At 56.1% G+C, this 18,383-nt stretch overlaps 2 protein-coding genes across 2 annotated transcripts in view; both read right to left on the bottom strand.

Annotated features, from left to right (window-relative positions):
• Positions 1-13,555, bottom strand: part of JCAD (junctional cadherin 5 associated) — a 49,502-nt gene extending 35,947 nt beyond the window's left edge. Inside the window, exon 1 of the mRNA XM_062211117.1 lies at positions 13,526-13,555. The gene's annotated coding sequence lies outside the window, so the exon portion shown is untranslated. The remainder of the gene's footprint in view (positions 1-13,525) is intronic.
• Positions 13,556-16,269: 2,714 nt separating this feature from the next.
• LOC133773514 (uncharacterized) lies at positions 16,270-17,077 on the bottom strand (the record flags this gene model as incomplete). Its single annotated transcript, XM_062210823.1, is given in 2 exon segments — positions 16,270-16,782; positions 16,784-17,077. Coding segments are annotated over 2 exon segments (807 nt in total), but the record flags the coding sequence as incomplete, so codon positions are not given.
• Between the last annotated feature and the right edge of the window lie 1,306 nt (positions 17,078-18,383).

The raw sequence follows: 18,383 nt of genomic DNA, 5'->3' as shown, positions 1-18,383 counted from the left end.
ACAAGAATACCATACCAGAGGCCCCTCAAAGAGGCCTGTGACCCCCGCCCCCCCAGAACTCCCAGTCAAAATAAACTTCTAGCAGCCAGTGTTGTGGCGTACCAAGTAAAGCCACCACCTGCAACGCAGGCTTCACGGAGGGGCGCCAGTTCAAGTCCCACCGCTCCGCTTCCGATCCAGCTCCCTGCTAACATGCCTGGGAAAGCAGAAGAAGATGGCCCGAGTACTTGGGCCCCTGCCAGCCACGTGGGAGACCTGAATGGAGATCCTGGACCCTGGCCAAGGCCCTACCGTTGTGGCTATCTGGGGAGTGAACCAGGAGATGGAAGATCTCTCACTCTCGCTCTGTCGTTCCCTCTCAGTAACTCAGATAAGTAAATAAATCCTTAGAAATGGAAAAGCTGCCTAATACAGCCGCCTGCACCTGAATCCCATCACGGTGGGCAGCAGCAACTTCCCCCAGAAGCGAGTGGGTCAGCAAAGAGCACCAAGGGACAGAAACCTGCACACCAACACAACAGAGGGGCTGCAGCCTCTTGCCTGAGCTTCCCTTGCTCAGTGGGGTATGGAAGATGTTTGGGTGAGGCGGCTCTGCAGAGGCCGGCCCAGGAACACACCAGAGCCGGCCCCATTCCTCTGGTGGACGCCAGCAGAGCCCCGGTGGCCACAGCGAACAATGGCCAGGAAATGCCTGCTGCCCACGTCCAGGTGTGAGGAAGCTGCGTGTGCTTCCTGCCAGCACAGGGCCTGCCCCGGGCCCAGGCCGAGCTCTGCTGACCACACACAGCTCTCCGCACACCACCCATAGCTCGCACCCAGGGGAGCCGGCCTGGCACGGCTACCCCGCGCCATCACACGCCTCCCTCTGATGGACGGCTGGCAAGCTCTGCCAGGTCCTGTCTAGGGGAGACGCGTCCTCAGCAAAGCCACCGTGCCCAATGCTCTGTGGCTGCTACGCCTCTGTCCCACAGCTGTGTGACGTGGGTCATTCACACAGGCGGAAAAAGCAGGCCCAGCGAAGCAGGTGCATCGCGCAAGTCCCTGGGGTAGGGTCTACAGAGGAAAGGGACCCGACCACGCACAGAGGGCCACAGGGCTATGGCAGGGGGCGCGAGGGTGGGCTTCCTCCAGGGCTGTCTCCCCAGTACAGGCACACAGTGTGCCCCTGAGGAACCTGCTGAAAGACACACAAATTAAGAAGGGGGCTTGGGGCTAGGTTTTGAAGGAGTCCATTGGAAAACCTGCATGGGAGATGTGGGGGGCTCGTCATTTAACGACCTGTGGTACACTGATCCCGGGGCAAAGGGGCCCTGGAGGCCAGGATGACAGCCCCCAGACTCCCATGGCCGCTCGGCACCAGGGTCAGAGTTCAGGCTCAGCAGATTCTGTTGCCCTCTCTTCACATCAGAACAGCGAGCGGACAGCATTGCACTGCACCTGGCCACCAGCACGCCGAGGGACCGGCCAGCGTCTACCCAGGGCTGGCTGTGGGGCCACCCACCTGCCACAGGGAGAAGAAATGGCCCTCGCGAGACCCGGGCCAGGGGCATCGCCCCACAGGGACAAGGGTTTCGAGGCAGGTGGGCCCGGGGACTCTGTCTGCGAGGTAATGATCCCTGGCAGGCCAGCCCTCGCCAAGCCACAGGCGTCGTAAACGCCACCACCTTACAGTCCCCAGGTCTGAGGTGTCTGGATGGTGGGAATCCCTGCCCCTTGCTGTCGGTGACGGGCTCACTGGAACTAAGGGCCTCTTTCCCCAAGTACCTCCCCTTTACCTGCTGAGTGGCTCTTCACCCAGGAGCCGGGCAGCCATGAGATAAGGAAGAGATACGGATGCCGATGGAGTAAACACCAAAGGCACGAAGGGGAGCGAACTCAGCCTCAATCCCCACAGCCTTCATCTTGGACGGACACCCAGTCCCAGCCCTGACCCCCGGGCGAGGCGTCAACCACACCAGGCCCTGGTGATGCCACTGTCGTCCCACCTCACTGGACAGCTGCAGAAGTGCACCTCGGCACTGGAAGCCTTGGGCAGCAAGGGCTCCAGCCCAACTCTCATGGGAGACTGCACGGCCACTGTCCATTCTCTCCAGGCAGGTTAGAACCGTCTGTGAGCCTTGTTGGATCACTCGGCGCGTTACTCTCTACTGTAAGTCATAGCTTGTATAATACACGCCATGCTGGTTCCAAATCTTTCCATTTTTTAAAGGACTATTTTATTTACTTATTCTTTTTTTAAAGATTTATTTATTTATTTGGGCCGGCGCCGCGGCTCACTAGGCTAATCCTCCGCCTTGTGCTGCCGGCACACCGGGTTCTATTCCCGGTCGGGGCACCGGATTCTGTCCCGGTTGCCCCTCTTCCAGGCCAGCTCTCTGCTGTGGCCAGGGAGTGCAGTGGAGGATGGCCCAAGTGCTTGGACCCTGCACCCCATGGGAGACCAGGATAAAGCACCTGGCTCCTGCCATCAGATCAGTGCAGTGCACCGGCCGCAGCGCGCCAGCCACGGCAGCCATTGGAGGGTGAACCAACGGCAAAAAGGAAGACCTTTCTTTCTGTCTCTCTCTCTCACTGTCCACTCTGCCTGTCAAAAATTTAAAAAATAATAATAATAAAATTAAAAAAAAGATTTATTTGAAAAGCAGAGTGATAGAGAGTACAAAGGAGAGATGAGAGAGAGACAGACAGACATCTTCTATCTGCTGGTTCACTCCCCAAAAGGCCATAACAGCTGAGGCAACCCAGGCCGAAACTAGGAGCCAGGAGCTCCATCTGGGTCTCCCACGCGGTGGCAGGTGCCCAAGTACCTGGACCATCTTCCGCTGTGTTAGAACAGCGGAAGCCTGAGCCAGTGCTACAACATGGGATACTGGAGACACACACACTGCCACACTGCCGGCCCTGCACACCTTGTATGTTTGTGTGTTGTGAGTGGGCACACCATCCTCCATCCACGTCACTTGGAACAGAATGTGACACCTTACGGAGTCTGAAACATTTAAGCCCACTTCCTGGGTGCCCCAGTGTGCCAGGCACTGAAACCGCAACAGCCAACAAGAGCTGTTCTGTGTGCTGGAGGAGCCCCCGGGCTAGCGATGGGGACAGCTGGCACACGGGTGATTAGATCACGGCTGTGCACGATAGTGACGGAGCCTGCAGCCTCTCCCTGGTGCCCAAGACCACAGCGGGCATGAAGACAGGATGGCCCAGGGTCAGGAAGATGGCTGCTAAGCCGGACCAACCTTTAACCTCACGGCTGCACCACCAGCTCGCCCCGTGGCCAGTGTTTTCCTGCCTGCTCGCTCAAGACATTTCTCCCTTCACTACTTCTGCGTGTTGCCTGGACGCTCACAGTGGGCATCTAGGACAGGGGCCTGGACCCTCAGGTTCAAGTGGGGAGGAGCCATCTGGCACTGGGTGGGTCAAGGACACAAGGACGGACACAAACGCACCCACCTGGGAGATCCTTTTTGTTCCATGAATAGTTTTACAGAGCATGAATGTGAAATGTGACCCCCCAGGACAAATATGCAGACAGAACCACCAGTCAAGGTAGAGGCTACCCCTGGGAGGGGGGACTTCCCTAACCGGGAAGGGGGGGGAGTGTCTCCTAAGTGGACATGGAGGCAACTGATTTTTTTTTTTTTTTTGGACAGGCAGAGTTAGACAGTGAGAGAGAGATAGAGAGAAGGGTCTTCCTTCCGTTGCTTCACTCCCCAAATGGCTGCTATGGCCGGTGCTGTGCCGATCCAAAGCCAGGCACCAGGTACTTCCTCCTGGTCTCCCATGCAGGTGCAGGGCCCAAGCATTTGGGCCATCCTCCACTGCCTTCCCGGGCCACAGCAGAGAGCTGGACTGGAAGAGGAGCAACCGGGACAGAATCCGGCGCCCCAACCGGGACTAGAACCCGGGATGCAGGCACTGCAGGTGGAGAATTAGCCTAGTGAGCTGCGGCGCCGGCCCAGCAACTGATTTTATAAACAACTTTGTGTGCACAGGTCACGGCCAGGTCCTGGATCAGCGGGAAAGGCACTGGAGGACACGCCATGCCTACACCCGGCAGGACCACTGGGACTTCCTCAGGTTCAAAGATCCCATCAACCCACGAGAACTCCCTCAGTCTCACAAGTTCATGGCTCTGTTCTCAACAGCACAAACAGACAGAGAACCCAGCAGCCAGCCCACTGCTGGGAGTTTACCCAAAGGAAGTGAAGTCAGCACACAAGTTGTGCGCACTCCCATGCTTATAGTTGCTCAACTCACAACAGCTAAGATGCCCATCAGCCCAGATGTTCGTCAATGGATGATAAAGGAATTGTGGTATCTAACCATGATGGGATGAAATCCTGTCTTCTACAGCAAAATGGATTCAACTGGAGACCGGTATGCTTAGTAAACTAAGACAGACCCAAAAAAGACAAATATCATATATTTTCTAATTTGTGGTAGCTAATATACAGAGTACGAAAAATGTAATGTATATGAGTGAAATGTATATGAGTGAAACACAGCTGGTTGTACGCCATCAGAAGTCCACCTTCATGAAGCCAGAGCTACCGAGTGAGCTGTTTTGCAAGTGCTGAGATCATGACATGGGAAACAGAGACACTGCCTCCGGGGTGAGCCTTGCGTCCACTTCCTTCCCTCGCCCACCTGTGAGGGGCAGGACACAGACCCCTGAGGCCTCAGAAAACTCCGGGATCACGCACAGCCCTGCACTGCCAGAGCCAGGGGCCTCCACGCCCAGGCCGCCACTTGCTCTCCGTCTCTGTCTCTGTCTCTGTCTCTGTCTCTGTCTCTCTCTCTCTCTCTCTCTCTTTCTCTCTGGCTTCAGCAAGCCCAGAGGCACCTGCTTGCTTCTCTGAGCCTCACTACCATTCTTTCTGGGTTTCCCTGACCCGAATATCCCTAGGGTCAGCCCCCTACTCCCAAGAGCAAACGGATAAAGCCATTTAGAAACTCCACAGCCACGGGAAGAGCTGAGGATCCTAAAGGAGAGGACACGGGCACCAGGCGGCCCCTCGCCAGGGGCGCACATGCTGTGCGGGGCTCAGATGGCCCCTACCTCTGGTGAGGCTGCACGCAGAGACGTCCCGCACAGGGCTTCCACCCTGGCTTGGGCGGGGGGGGGCTTCATCAGGTACTCGACTCCCCAGCCTCCATGTCCTCCTCTGTAAAACAGACAGACCCGTGGCCTGTGGCACCCGGGGAGCCACGGGGACATCAGACGACCGCCTCTGGGATCAGCTCAGCGCCTGTTGCTGGCCTGCAGACACACGCCCCTCCCTACTCTGGTCAGGTATGGCTCCGACTGAGCGAAACAAGCCCTGTGGTGCAAACAAACTCTAAGCACAGCGCACACAAAGGGAAACTGGGTTTGTAGGAATCCTCTTTGTGTAGGAGAAAGAATACAACATTCATAGCGGGGGGTGGGGGTGGGGGGAGACAATCCTTGGTGGAGTGGGAGTTCCTACTTTCTGTTATTAAACTGAAAAATACCATAGTTCTTAAAAAAAAAAAAAAAGCTTTATAGTGCTATTGCAATTGTGATGGAAATAAAACCCAGGCAACGCTGAGCCGGGTGGGACCCACTAGGAAACACTTAGTAGCCTGTAGTCTCTGGATGCAGGGGCTCAAAGGGGGTGACGTCGGACAGTGACAGTGCTGCAAAGCCACACGCCCTGGGCTGGGCTTCCTGACGGGCTCAGGACCCCACGGGTTTGCCTCCCAAGTCTTTGTCTCTCGAGGATGCTCGTGCCAGGCTGTACAGTGCTCAAAACACTCTCTAGCACGTGCACAGACCCACGGGGAACAGCCTGCGATCCGGACTTCACTAACTTCCTCCCTCCCAACCCCAGTTGATGCTCTCTCTCCAGATCACAAGGAGCAGGCCCCAGGGTCAGCTCCGCGTGGCAGCCTGCTGGGAGTGCCCACCACGTGCTGGGGGTCACGGGCACTGCCTGATGTGCTTCGCTCCGCCCCGCCCTCCCAGCAAACCTCCTGCTGTGGCTGTCTCCACTTCACAGGCAAGGACACCAAGGCAGACAGCCCTAGGTCACGCAGCTCGCGAGTGGCAGACCCGGGGGCTGTCCCCAGGTAGAGTCTGTCTGGCCTCCATGTCCAGGCTACTGCTCTAAGCTCACCCATCTGCATTTCCCTCCTTAACATCAACACAAGTTTCCTAACTCCCCAGACAGTGCTCGGACAGAAACAAGAAGAGATGGAAGGCATTGTGGCACAGAGATTAAAATTACATAAACATACATATACTAAAGATTTATTTATTTATCTGAAAGGCAGAGTTACAGAGAGAGAGAGACAGACAGACAGACAGAGGAGAGAGAGAAAGAGAGAGAGAGATCTTCCATTCACTGGTTCACTCCCCAGATGCCACAATGACCAGGGCTTGGCCAAGGCCAAAGCCAGGAGATTCATCCAGGCCTCCCAGGTTGGGTGGCAGGGGCCCAAACACTTGGGCCATTTTCGGCTGCTCTTCCCAGGCCATTAGCAGAGATAAAATTAGATATTTAAAACAAGGGTAGGGCCAGCACTGTGGCGTAGCAGGTAAAGCTGCCGCCTACAGTGCCAGCACTCCATATGGATACTAGTTTGAGTTCCGATCCAGCTCTCTGCTGTGGCCTGGGACAGCAGCAGAAGATGGGCCAAGTCCTTGGGCCCCTGCACCTGCATGAGAAACCTGGAGGAAGCTCCTGGCTCCTGGCTTTGGATCAGCTAAGCTCCAGCCGTTGCGGCCATTTAACCAGAGGATGGGAGGTCTTTCTCTCTGCTTCTGCCACTCTGTAACTCTGCCTTTCAAATAAATAGACAATTAAAAATAAAATTAAAAGTTAAAAAAATAAAAAAGGGAAAATAAAAACCTCTGCCATTATCTGGGATTCCGGGTGCTCACCTACACCTACATGAGTCCTCCCTCACACAGCCCCACGCACACGCATGCAGGTGCACACGCATGAACATGCCAGGCTGGTGCCTCGTCGAGCTACAGTGCCTGGCAGCAACAGCTGTGCTATTTTTTTTTTTTGACAGGTAGAGTTATAGACAGTGAGAGGGAGAGACAGAGAGAAAGGTCTTCCTTCCATTGCTTCACCCCCCAAATGGCCACTACGGCCAGCACGCTGCGCTGATCCGAAGCCAGGAGCCAGGTGCTTCTTCCTGGGATCCCATGCGGGTACAGGGGCCAAAGCACTTTGGCCAACCTCCACTGCCCTCCTGGGCCACAGCAGAGAGCTGGAGAGGAAGAGGGGCAGCTGGGACTAGAACCCGGCACCCATATGGGATGCTGGCACCGCAGACAGAGGATTAACCAAGTGAGCCATGGCGCCGGCCCCAGCAGTGCTAATTTTTACACACTCAGCCACGTGACTCATTCACAAAGCGCAATGACCTTCACACACCCCATCATTCCTTCTGTGTTCAGGCTCTTCACAAGTAACACGGAGCTCTCCGAAAACCCAGGGAGCAAAGCTGAGATGCAGAACAGCCATTCTTGCAATAAGCAGACGTGGGCCGGTGCTATGGGGTAGCAGGTTAAGCCTTCCCCTGTGGTGCCGTATCCCGTGTGGGCACTGGTTCAAGTCCCAGCTGCTCCACTTCCGACCCAGCTCCCTGCTAACGGCCTGGGAAAGCAGAAGATGGCCCAAGTGCTTGGGCCCCTGCCACCCATGTGGAAGACCCAGGTGAAATTCCTGGATCCTGGCTTCAGTCTGGCCCAACCCTGGCCATTGCAGCCATCTGGGGAGTGAATCAGCAGATAGAAATAAATAAATCTTGGAGAAAAAAAAAACAACCATAAAAAGAAACGGGACCTGTAGGGATGGCTGCCATATGGGCACAGCTACAGCAGGTGGACTTCCTCTGCGGGGGCGCTGGTGACCACAGTCTGCGTGGAGAATCGGGGGGCTGCCGTCAGAGGGGTGCTCTAGTTTCTGGTTCCTCTGGCGCAGGAAAAGAGTAGGCTTGTGGTCGTAGAGCAGAAGGAAGCTAACTGGGGCGCGGGGAGACAGCACCTCTGACCTTGGCCTTATCAGCACCCATGCGGTGAACTTAAAACTAGTGAGGGACAAAAACTCAGTTAAAAATATGACACGAATGAGGGCCAGCGCTGTGACACAGCAGGTTAAGCCTCTGCCTGCAGCGCCGGCATCCCATATGGGTGCCTGTTCATGTCCTGGCTGTTCCTCTTTCGATCCAGCTCTCTTTCATGGCCTGGGAAAGCAGTAGAAGATGGCCCAAGTCCTTGGGCCCCTGCACCCACGTTGTAGACCTGGAGGAAGCTCCTGGCTCCTGGCTTCAGATCGGCGCAGCTCCAGCCATTGCGGCCATCTAGGGAGTGAACCATCGGATGAAAGACCTCTCTCTCTCTCTCTCTCTCTCTCTCTCTCTCTGTGATTCTACCTCTCAAGTAAGTAAATAAATCTTAAAAGGAAGGAAGGAACTGTTCAGCCGTACTTGGAATCAGGAAAATACAAATCAAACCAAGATGAGATTCAGGGGCCCGATTACTGAGACTCCTGTGTGCTGGTGGTGAGGGTGCAGGGAGGACTCAGGGCACTGGGATTTGTGGGTGCCCGGATGGAGGGCAGGGGGCGCTGTTGGGGAGGAAACGTGTCCTACGTGCCCTTGCTTAAGCCCGGGGAGGTGATAAGAGATCGAATCTTTCAGCACCTGAACCCTGTGGACTTGTGAGGGTGCATTTTAATGAAATAATCGGATACACGTACATTCTGATGGAAGGCTATTTACCCAAGGTTTATTTGTGAGGATGAAAAAATTTAACTAAATGCCCATCTAAAGGATAACTAAATTAAACTAAAGGATAGTTTACAAAAAAGCTTCCAGTGCGGACTATACTGTGCATGCACATGTACCTGATTGTGCTGTCGGTACACAGGCTCCGGGGAATGTGACACCACGTTGAAGACGGGGCCGGCGCTGTGGCGTAGCGGGTAGAGCCACCGCCTGTGACACCGGCACCAGTTCAAGTCCTCGCTACTCGCTTCCTGTCCAGCTCCCTGCCAATGGCCTGGGAAAGCAGCAGAGGATGGCCCAAGGGCTAGGGCCCCTGCACCCACGTGGGAGACCCAGAGAAACTCCTGGTTCGTGACCTTGGTCTGGCCCAGCCCTGGCCGTTGCAGCCATTTGGGGAATGAACCAGCAGATGGAAGATCTCTCCGTCTTTCTATAACTCTTTCAAATAAATAAACAAATATTTACAAAAATAAATAAATAAATAATAAAGACAGGACACAGAGCTGTAGACTCAGTGCGATGCCAACTCCCTCTCTCTCTCTCTATATATATATATATATATATATCTCTCAAATAAATAAATAAAAGTAAAAGTATTTATCAACAGTGGTACTGGACCGTAAATTTCTAAAAAAAAAAAAAATCCTTATTTACAGTTTACTGTATTTTATGATTCTGTCATGAAACATATTAGGCCAAATCACATCAAGTTGGCATTTTGCAGGTCAAATTGGGCAAATATTGGCAACTTCGTATACTTTATCTCAACTGCACTTCATCTACTGAATATTAAGCATATACAACTTAGAATTCTCTAATTTATCTATAATACTAGACACTTTAAAAAGTTCATGGAAATGTGTATTGTGAAGAAAACTATGCCCGTGTTTATTTCAAGAATTGTTCACACTGAAATCAGTATTTTTTAACTCCATTTTCCACAAATTCTTTGAAATATCCTCTTACACCATATTTAATATTAACTTGGCTAAGTTATATTCTTTGCTGAGTTATATTTCTTCCTTAGAATATATATTGCTTCCATAATGTATTATGAAGCTACTTTAACGTAATATTTCATCATCAGTTAAAAAAGAACTTTTAGAAACAGAACCGATCGGGTAGGATTGGAAAAGGGCATCTCTGGAAAGATATTTCCTGTCTGGAAGCCTCCGTGATGATGCAAAAAACGCTGGAAATCAATCCATGAACGGTGAGCTACAAGGTTCCAGTGTAGGGTGCACGGGTCTCACTGCCGCGGTGCGCCTGCGGCCACATGTTCTGCTGATCGCACGGAACAGCCGCCTGCAACACGCATCCTGAGGTCTCAATTACACACGGCTCCTCCTAGAAACCCCACAAACTCCTCGGTTGTAATCACTGGCATTCCATACTTACGATGTAATTGGTCCCTCCGACTGCTGGCAGCTCGCTCGGCGTACATAGTTCTTGCGCTGACAACTTTTAGGGCTAATGTTACGATGCATATGTAACACCGTGCAGGCTTTGCACAAGAGGCGAACAGCTGAGACGCAGAACCAACCAGAAGGGGGACCGGGAGCGCCCAGTGCCCCTGTGCGCTCAGGATGCCTCCCTCAGCTTTTGTTTTCTTTAACCGGCAGGACGGTGAACAATGGGATTGCCATTTCCCCTCCCGGGCCTGACTGTCACAGGCAGGACTCCACAGCTCTCTGCTGAACTGTGGAGCTCCAGGTCCTGGCCCCCCCAGCAGCTGACACAGAGCAGCACCCCGGATCTGCAGGACCCTCCCCGAGTTGGTCTAAGATGACCAACAAAAATGAGATGGAAAACTCTGGTCCGAGATCCAAAGGGTCACAGGATGTTAATCTCGCTGGGCAGGGGGAGGGCACCACAGATTAACAGCCAGCACGAGAATTTACTCTCTCTTCTAACTTTTTTTTTTTCTGTCTTTTTCCCCCAACCACTCCTGGGACTCCTGGGAAGCCCTCTCTCCCCTTCACCCCAAATTCTGTGTCACCCAATTACTGTGCTAGCCACTTTACCCCATTTGTAAGGAGTTCCTAAGTACCTCATTAACGTCCTAAAAGATTAGGAGTCATTCAGAAAGGGTGGAAGTGGGTACGATTATTTAAATCTTTTGGAATTTTTGGCTACTTGCAAAAATAGCCTTAAAAGTTACAACAGGCTGGAATTTTATTCCATTGCTTTCATACACATCAAGTTCCACGTGGAAAGATCCCTAAATATTCTATTAAATATACATAATACACGCTTCTGGGGGTCTGTAAATATCTTGGGAATAAAAGAGCCAAAACTTTACCAAAGTGTTGAAATTTAAATTATTCCATACTAGTTTTTACATTTTATCTATGTTCTAATCATGGAAGTCATATAAAGCGATTTCTAAAGGAAACTCTGCAAAATTCAATGTTTAAGCAAAAAAGTTCCCAGGCATCCCACTGTGCCAGGAGGCGACCAGGAGTGAAGAGCAGCCGCCCAGTGGCTTCTGTTTCTCCAAGCAGTCTTCCTGTGCAGGCAGTGGCTGGCTTCCTTCCAGTCTGTCTCAAGTCCACCTCGCTGCCTGCTCCTAACAGGACCTAAGGAAGAACTCTCTTCCCACACAGAAGAAACGACGCCTCGCAGGTGCAGAGCTGCCACAGGCAGCAGAGGGCTCTGGGGCAGGTGAATGTCCCTGGGCATTCTCAAGCCCAGCACAGCAGCAGGTCTTCCTGGGGGAAGCCAATCCCCCGCCTTTCCTTCCCCCAACAAGGTGCTCCAAGAGGCAGGGAGGGGTTCAGCCTCCGGCCTGGGAGAGCTCACAGATGGAGTCCCTGCTTATCAGAAGCAAACCACAACAGGACAATTGTTTCCACCCAACTCCCTGTGTTCTACACTCTCTCCAGATTAATTAGCGTGGAGTCCCGCCAAGCTCATTAGGCGGGAAGGCTGTTTACGGCTGTGAGCAGCGGCCCCCGGCAGCAAGCAAGGACCAGCAGAAGGTGGGCAGCACCACCCACCTTCCAGGGCTAGGGTCTAGGCTCTGCTGTGCGGCTGCATGCAGAAACAGCAGGATCCACGGGTATGCTCTTCCTTGTCTTTTTTTTTTTTTCCTAAACAGAACCGGGTCCTTATCTATTTCCCTGGCTAGCCCGGATCCCCAGGGGAGCACCACGCCAGGCAGTTCTGGAATCTGTGACCACTCAGAGCACATGGACACTTGAAGTTTTGCCCAGAGGGCATGGAAAAACCAACTTTTCCTTCTCCAAACCGGCTTCCTCCAGGCACCCAATCCCCCCGAATCTGTGGGGCCTGACCTTCCCATGCTGTGGGAGACCCCAGCCCCTCGCCCAGATCAAAGCCTCTGTGGCTTGCTGGCCCACTGCTGGCAGGAGTGAGAACAGTTTGCTCCAGGCTGCCTGCCTAGTGTGGCCCCTAAGAGGCTGGGTCAGCTGGCGGCTGTGGCCTACAGCCCTGATGTCAAGGTAAGGTAGGGGCCAGCCAGCAAGGTGGCATAAGGGGTGAGCTGCTGCCTGCAGCCCCTGCTCCCCATAGGGGCACTGGTTCAAGTCCCAGCTGCTCCACCTCCCATCCAGCTCCCTACTAATGCGCGGGGGAAAGCAGCGGAAGATGGCCCAAGTGTTCAGGCCCCTGCATCCATGTGGGAGACCCCGATGAAGCTCCCAGGTTGGGCCTGGCCCAGCCCTGGCCATTTTAGCCATTTGGGGATCGAGCCAAAAGATGAAAGATCTCTCTCTCTCTCTAACTCTGCCTTTCAAATAAATACAATATATCTTAAAATAATAATAATAATAATTCCAATCCTACATTAGGGAAAAAACAAAGGAATTCACCCAACTCCCAACTGCACCTGAAAAGTAACCCAAGTCCCATGAAACAGAGTCTGCACGCCACTGGCAGAAAACCCATACACACCCTTGTCTCACTGCATGGTCTCAAAGGCAGGCGATGCCAAAGCTACCTGACACCAGGTACCTGGCCCCTAAAGTTTCACCGGCACAGCGGGGGCCACTTTCGACTCCTGTCTGTCCGATCATCTCTGCTCACCCCCACCCCATCCTCCAACCCTCAGCCCAACCCCCCCGGGGGGATGTCCGTCCTCTCTGAACCCCAAAAGACAGACGGGCCAGGGCGGGAGACAGGGAAAGGCTGCGACTTGTGTGGTCCGCGCGGCCCACGCCACCGCCCAGGAGCCGAGGCGGGGCCGGGCGTGGGGCGGGGGCGCCCGGGGTACCCAGGGGGAGACCCCGCAAAGCCCCAGTGCCCCGGGAGGGCACGGACGAGCCGGGCTGCGGCCGCGCCGACGTCCGGGTCGCCCGATCTCCTGCCCGAGCCCCTCAGGACGCGCCGGGTGGGGGACTCGCGTGTCGGGCGGGGGGCTCCCGGGGGTCGGGGGTCCCCGCCCCCGCCCCCACGGGCCCCGGCGCCGGCGGCGGCCGCCGCGATTAGCGCCTAATCCCCGGTCCGAGCGCGGGCAGGTCCCGACCCCGCGGCTCCTGTCAGCGGCCGGGCGCCGGGCTCCGGGGCGCCGGGAGCCCCGCGGGCCAGCGACCCCCGCCCCCCAACCCCCGTGGGGCGACGCCGGCCGCCGGGGATCGCTCCCGGCCTCGGGGCTGAGGAGAAGGCTCGGACCCGACCGCGTCCGGGCTGGAGAAGTTGGGGCGCGCCCCCGGGCTGCGGGCGAGGCCCGCCGGGCGCCAAGGGTCGGGCCCCCCCGGGCCGCGGAAGGCGGGCGCGCGACAGACGCGGGACTTACCGAGGGCTCCCTCACGCCGCCCTGCGCCGCCGCCGCCGCCGCCGCAGCCGCCACTCGGGCCGGCCGGGGACCAGCACTGCCCGCCCCGCCTGCAGCCGCTGAGGCCGAGCATGCCCGGAGCGCTGGCGCTCGCCCCGCCCCCCGCCGGACGCCCCGCCCCGCGCCCGGCACCGCCCCGCCCCCGCCAGTGCCAGCGCCGCCCGCGCCAGCACCGCCCCGCCCCGCGCCCGGATCCACCCGCCCACCGCCGGGCCGCCCCGCCCACCGCCTGGCTCCACCCCGCCCACCGCCGGGCCGCCCCGCCCCCGCCAGCGCCAGCCCCGCCCCGCGCCCGGCACCAACCCCGCCCCCGCCAGCGCCAGCCCCGCCCCGCGCCCGGCACCAACCCCGCCCCCGCCAGCGCCAGCCCCGCCCCGCGCCCGGCTCCACCCGCCCACCGCCGGGCCGCCCCGCCCACCGTCAGCCCCAGCCCCGACCCGCGCCCGGCACCGCCCCGCCCCTCCGGGCTCAGGCCTCCGGCGTGGGAGGGCGGCGCCTGGCTGGAGCCGGCCGCTGGCCTGCAGGGACGCCCCAGGACGGGGGCGCGGGAGGCGCTGGTGGGCTGGTGATGGTTCCCTGCCTTTCATGTGGCAAGGGTGTGGACTGTGTCCATCCAGCGCGAATGTGTATGTACACACACACAGATACACTGAAACATGGACTGTTACATGCAAGCACACAGACCCATGCACACTGACATGTGTTCCTACGCAGGTACAGACACGCATAGATACACACATACTCAGATACACTGACACACACCACATACACACGCACAGATAGAAACAGACACACGTACAATCACACACAGGTACACACACAGACATACACACATATACAGATACAGTCACAGCCACACACCCAGATGCACACGTGCTATCACACCTGCACACATATGCACAAAATACAAACATGCACGCTTCCACACAGTGACCTACACACAAACACACTGACGCGCGCCTTGAAGAGTGTCATGGGCACACCTGAGCCTTTGGGGTTCGCTCTGAGAAGACCCAGGGTCTCCTCTGGGCTGGCAGGGGGCTGGATCAGCTGGTCTTAGACCCAGGGTCTCATCTGGGCTGGCAGGGGCCAGATCAGCTGGTCTTTCCTTTCCTGGGGCTGGTGTTCCCCATGGGGAGAGAGCAGGAGGATCTGGGGGTGCTCTCTCCAGCACCACTGACCCCAGATCCCTTTTCCGGGCTTCTCAGCCCCTCCCAGGGCCCCAAACTCCCAAAGGTGGGGAGAGGAGAGGAAAAGCAAGGCTGTGCTGGCGAGTGGGGAGGAGGCAGGGAGCGGTAGGTCAAATCCACGGAGGCAGAAACCCAGCACACAGCGGGTTGGCATTCCTGGGATAGGAGTCCTAGGAAAATAATTGGGCCACACCGCAGTGTTGGGACGACACCGATGACAACTCGGGTTGCATGTACCCTCACCATGTCTCTCGCAATCCTCTCCACTATCCAATGAAGCGGCCAGCACTTTACAGGTAGCGAAACTTGGGCTCGGGGAAGAGCCCGGAGAACGAGCTGCGGCCTCTGGCCTGAGACCCTGAACCACAGAACAAGTTGGGTTGTTAAAGTTTTGCTTGGCTTTTGCTCTGTGATTTTGTATGTCCCTAGCAGCACTCAGTACGGATTGGTTCTGGCACAGTGAGAATGTAGACAATGTTAGTTAATCCTGGACTCCTAGGGCAGTGAGGGCTAGAGACCCCAAGGAAGGCTCCATGGGGGACACCTTGCAGGACAGAGGGGCCAGGACGAGGAAGAGACACAAAGGACATGACTTCCAGGCTGGGGGATGTAGGATGAGAAAATAAAAATTAAAAAGCAAGTGCTGGCATTGTGGCGAAGCAGGCTAATCTGCTGCTTCCAACGTAGGCATCCCACATCAGAGCGCAAGGTCAAGCTGCTGCACCTGTGCTTCCGATCCAGCTCCCTGCTGGTGCACCAGGGAGAGCAGCAGCAGGTGGCCCAAGTGCCTGGGCCCCTGCCACCCATGTCAGAAACCAGGATGGAGTTCCTGGCTCCTGTCTTCAGCCTGGCCCAGACCCAGTTGTGGCTGTGGTCATTTGGGGAGATGGGTGTGTGTGTGTGTGTGTGTGTGGTGGTGGTGGTGTTACTCTTTTGTCATAAAAGCACCTTTGATGGATGCATTGCCTCAATGACACATGCAGTTTCTTTCTCCTCAACAAACTCAGTGAGATAACTTTTTGTTGTTGAGCCAGAGCACCTGTGTGTGCCCAGGGCTGTGCAGGCTAAGGCCGAGCCAGATGTTCCCACGAGTCGTTTATCAGTCACTGAATTGCAATTCGGAATTCTCTCCCACATAGAACAATATCATTTTGTTGGGTTTCTGGGTCAACTCCACAGAAGTTTCCTAGTGTAGCTGAAACTGTGGAGTTGCAGTAGGAAGCAACATTGTTGCAATGCTGGGAGCGGAGATCTAACAAACCACATAGAATTTAGGAAGAAATTGGGTTTTTAGCAGCCAGCTTGGCAAAGGCAGATTTAATTTAGGGGAAGGCAATGACATTGCAATCCTAGAGATTCTAAAGAAGGCAGCTACATGATGTCAAGGGTTTTTGTGGTTTCTGGCCCTTGGCTCTTAATCGTGACAACCTAATTTCAAAATGTGTCTTGCCTCCTGCCTTTCTCGGGACTGGTGTGTCCCAGCCCTGCCTTAATGCTCTGCAGGGACGTCCAAGGTCAGCAAATCAACAAGTGGGAGGAAACCTGAGACAGGAGGACAGAGGATGGGGCTGGGGGCTGGGGGCTGGGGGCTGAGGGCTGGGGGCTGGGGGCTGGGGGGCTGGGGGCTGGGGGGCTGGGGGGCTGAGGGCTGGGGGGCTGGGGGCTGGGGGGCTGGGGGGCTGGGGGCTGGGGGGCTGAGGGCTGGGGGCTGGGGGCTGGGGGCTGGGGGCTGGGGGCTGAGGGCTGGGGGGCTGGGGGGCTGAGGGCTGGGGGGCTGGGGGCTGGGGGGCTGGGGGGCTGGGGGCTGGGGGGCTGAGGGCTGGGGGGCTGGGGGCTGGGGGCTGGGGGGCTGGGGGGCTGGGGGCTGGGGGGCTGAGGGCTGGGGGGCTGAGGGCTGGGGGGCTGGGGGGCTGGGGGCTGGGGGCTGGGGGGCTGGGGGGCTGGGGGCTGAGGGCTGGGGGGCTGGGGGGCTGGGGGCTGGGGGGCTGGGGGCTGGGGGGCTGGGGGGCTGGGGGCTGAGGGCTGGGGGCTGAGGGCTGGGGGGCTGGGGGGCTGGGGGGCTGGGGGCTGGGGGGCTGGGGGCTGGGGGGCTGGGGGCTGGAGGCTGGGGGGCTGGGGGCTGAGGGCTGGGGGGCTGGGGGGCTGGGGGCTGAGGGGCTGGGGGCTGGGGGCTGGGGGCTGGGGGCTGGGGGGCTGGGGGCTGAGGGCTGGGGGGCTGGGGGGCTGGGGGGCTGGGGGCTGAGGGCTGGGGGGCTGGGGGGCTGAGGGCTGGGGGGCTGGGGGGCTGAGGGCTGGGGGCTGAGGGCTGGGGGCTGGGGGCTGGGGGCTGAGGGCTGGGGGGCTGGGGGAGGCAGAGAGAGGTGGAAGAATTTTCTAAAGATCTGGAAACAGAATTAGGAAGAGGAAAGAGAGTGAGGTTAAAGAGAGGCGTGACTGTGCGTGGGTGAGCCTTCGCATTACACATGTCAGAAGACACATGGAGATGGAAGGCTCCATACTGTGTACCAGGAACCTATAAAGGGTGCCAGACACACATGGGGCAATCCAGTGATACATAAATAAATATATGTATGAGTTCCCGCATGTGGTCTATGCTTTTTACACACACACACACACACACCTATATGTGCAGAAGCTTGCAATTATATTTTTAGAAAAGCCTTTCTTTCCCCCCATAAATCAGGCCTTTGCAACTCAAAAAAACACCTGCATGCATTTTGTTTTGACCAGAAGAGGAATCACTTCCTTTCTCCTAACCTCCTAGCCCTCCAATCGTCACACACTCCCACGTCCCTAAAACCTCCATCCCTTTCTGCCACCGACTTCATTTGGAGAGACTTAAACGCAAGGGGAAAAAAAAATACCTATCCTTGACAGGATGCAAAACGCCCACTAAAGGGAAACCAACGGCTAGCCCGACGCTCCTGCAAGACCAGCGCAGCTCCAAGAGCCCAGCTCCAGAGGCCCCGCGTGCCTGCCTGCCTGAATCCTGCAACAGGGATTTCACGGGCCCGGAAGGAGCTTGGGTCACTGCGTTATCAGGGGCAGATGTGGTGACCAGAGAACGAACCTCTGATGGCCCGCTGGGGGAGAGGCACAGCACCGCTGTTTCTCTGACTCATCACCTTTGATCTCGGATGCCTCTCCTCCCTCCCTGCCTTAGAGCCCTTCTCTGATGACACTAAGGTTCCTTGGACTGATGGAGGCATCCTTTGATTTCTTTCTTGGTCTGTCAAAACACCACCAGTTCTTGTTTTCTTTAAGGAAAAAAAAAGAATAAGATTAGCAGTCCCCCTTGTTGGCTTGTTCTGCAAAGACAGATATCAATGGTTATACCCAAGCTACGAAAGGGTTTATGTCTACAAGATCTGATTCAACTTGTTTTTAGGCATTGACATGCTTCATATTAATTCTGAAGCTATGCTGCCTATTTTTATTTTACTTTTTTTTTTTTTTGAGAATTCATTTATTTGACAGACAAGGTGGTCCATGGTGGGGGGAAGTGAGTAACTAAAAGATTCCTGGGTCTTGTCAACCAAGGACACAGAATGTGTAATTCCTAGGTTCAGATCCTGCAATCCATACTTGAAATCAATGTCCAGTTGATTCGGGCACACAGTAAAGTTTAA

The sequence above is a fragment of the Lepus europaeus genome, chromosome 14 (assembly GCF_033115175.1).
Source record: "Lepus europaeus isolate LE1 chromosome 14, mLepTim1.pri, whole genome shotgun sequence".
In the NCBI taxonomy this organism is placed as follows: domain Eukaryota; kingdom Metazoa; phylum Chordata; class Mammalia; order Lagomorpha; family Leporidae; genus Lepus; species Lepus europaeus.
Note: the sequence above shows the minus strand (reverse complement) of the source record. Positions and strands in the feature narration are given on the sequence as shown.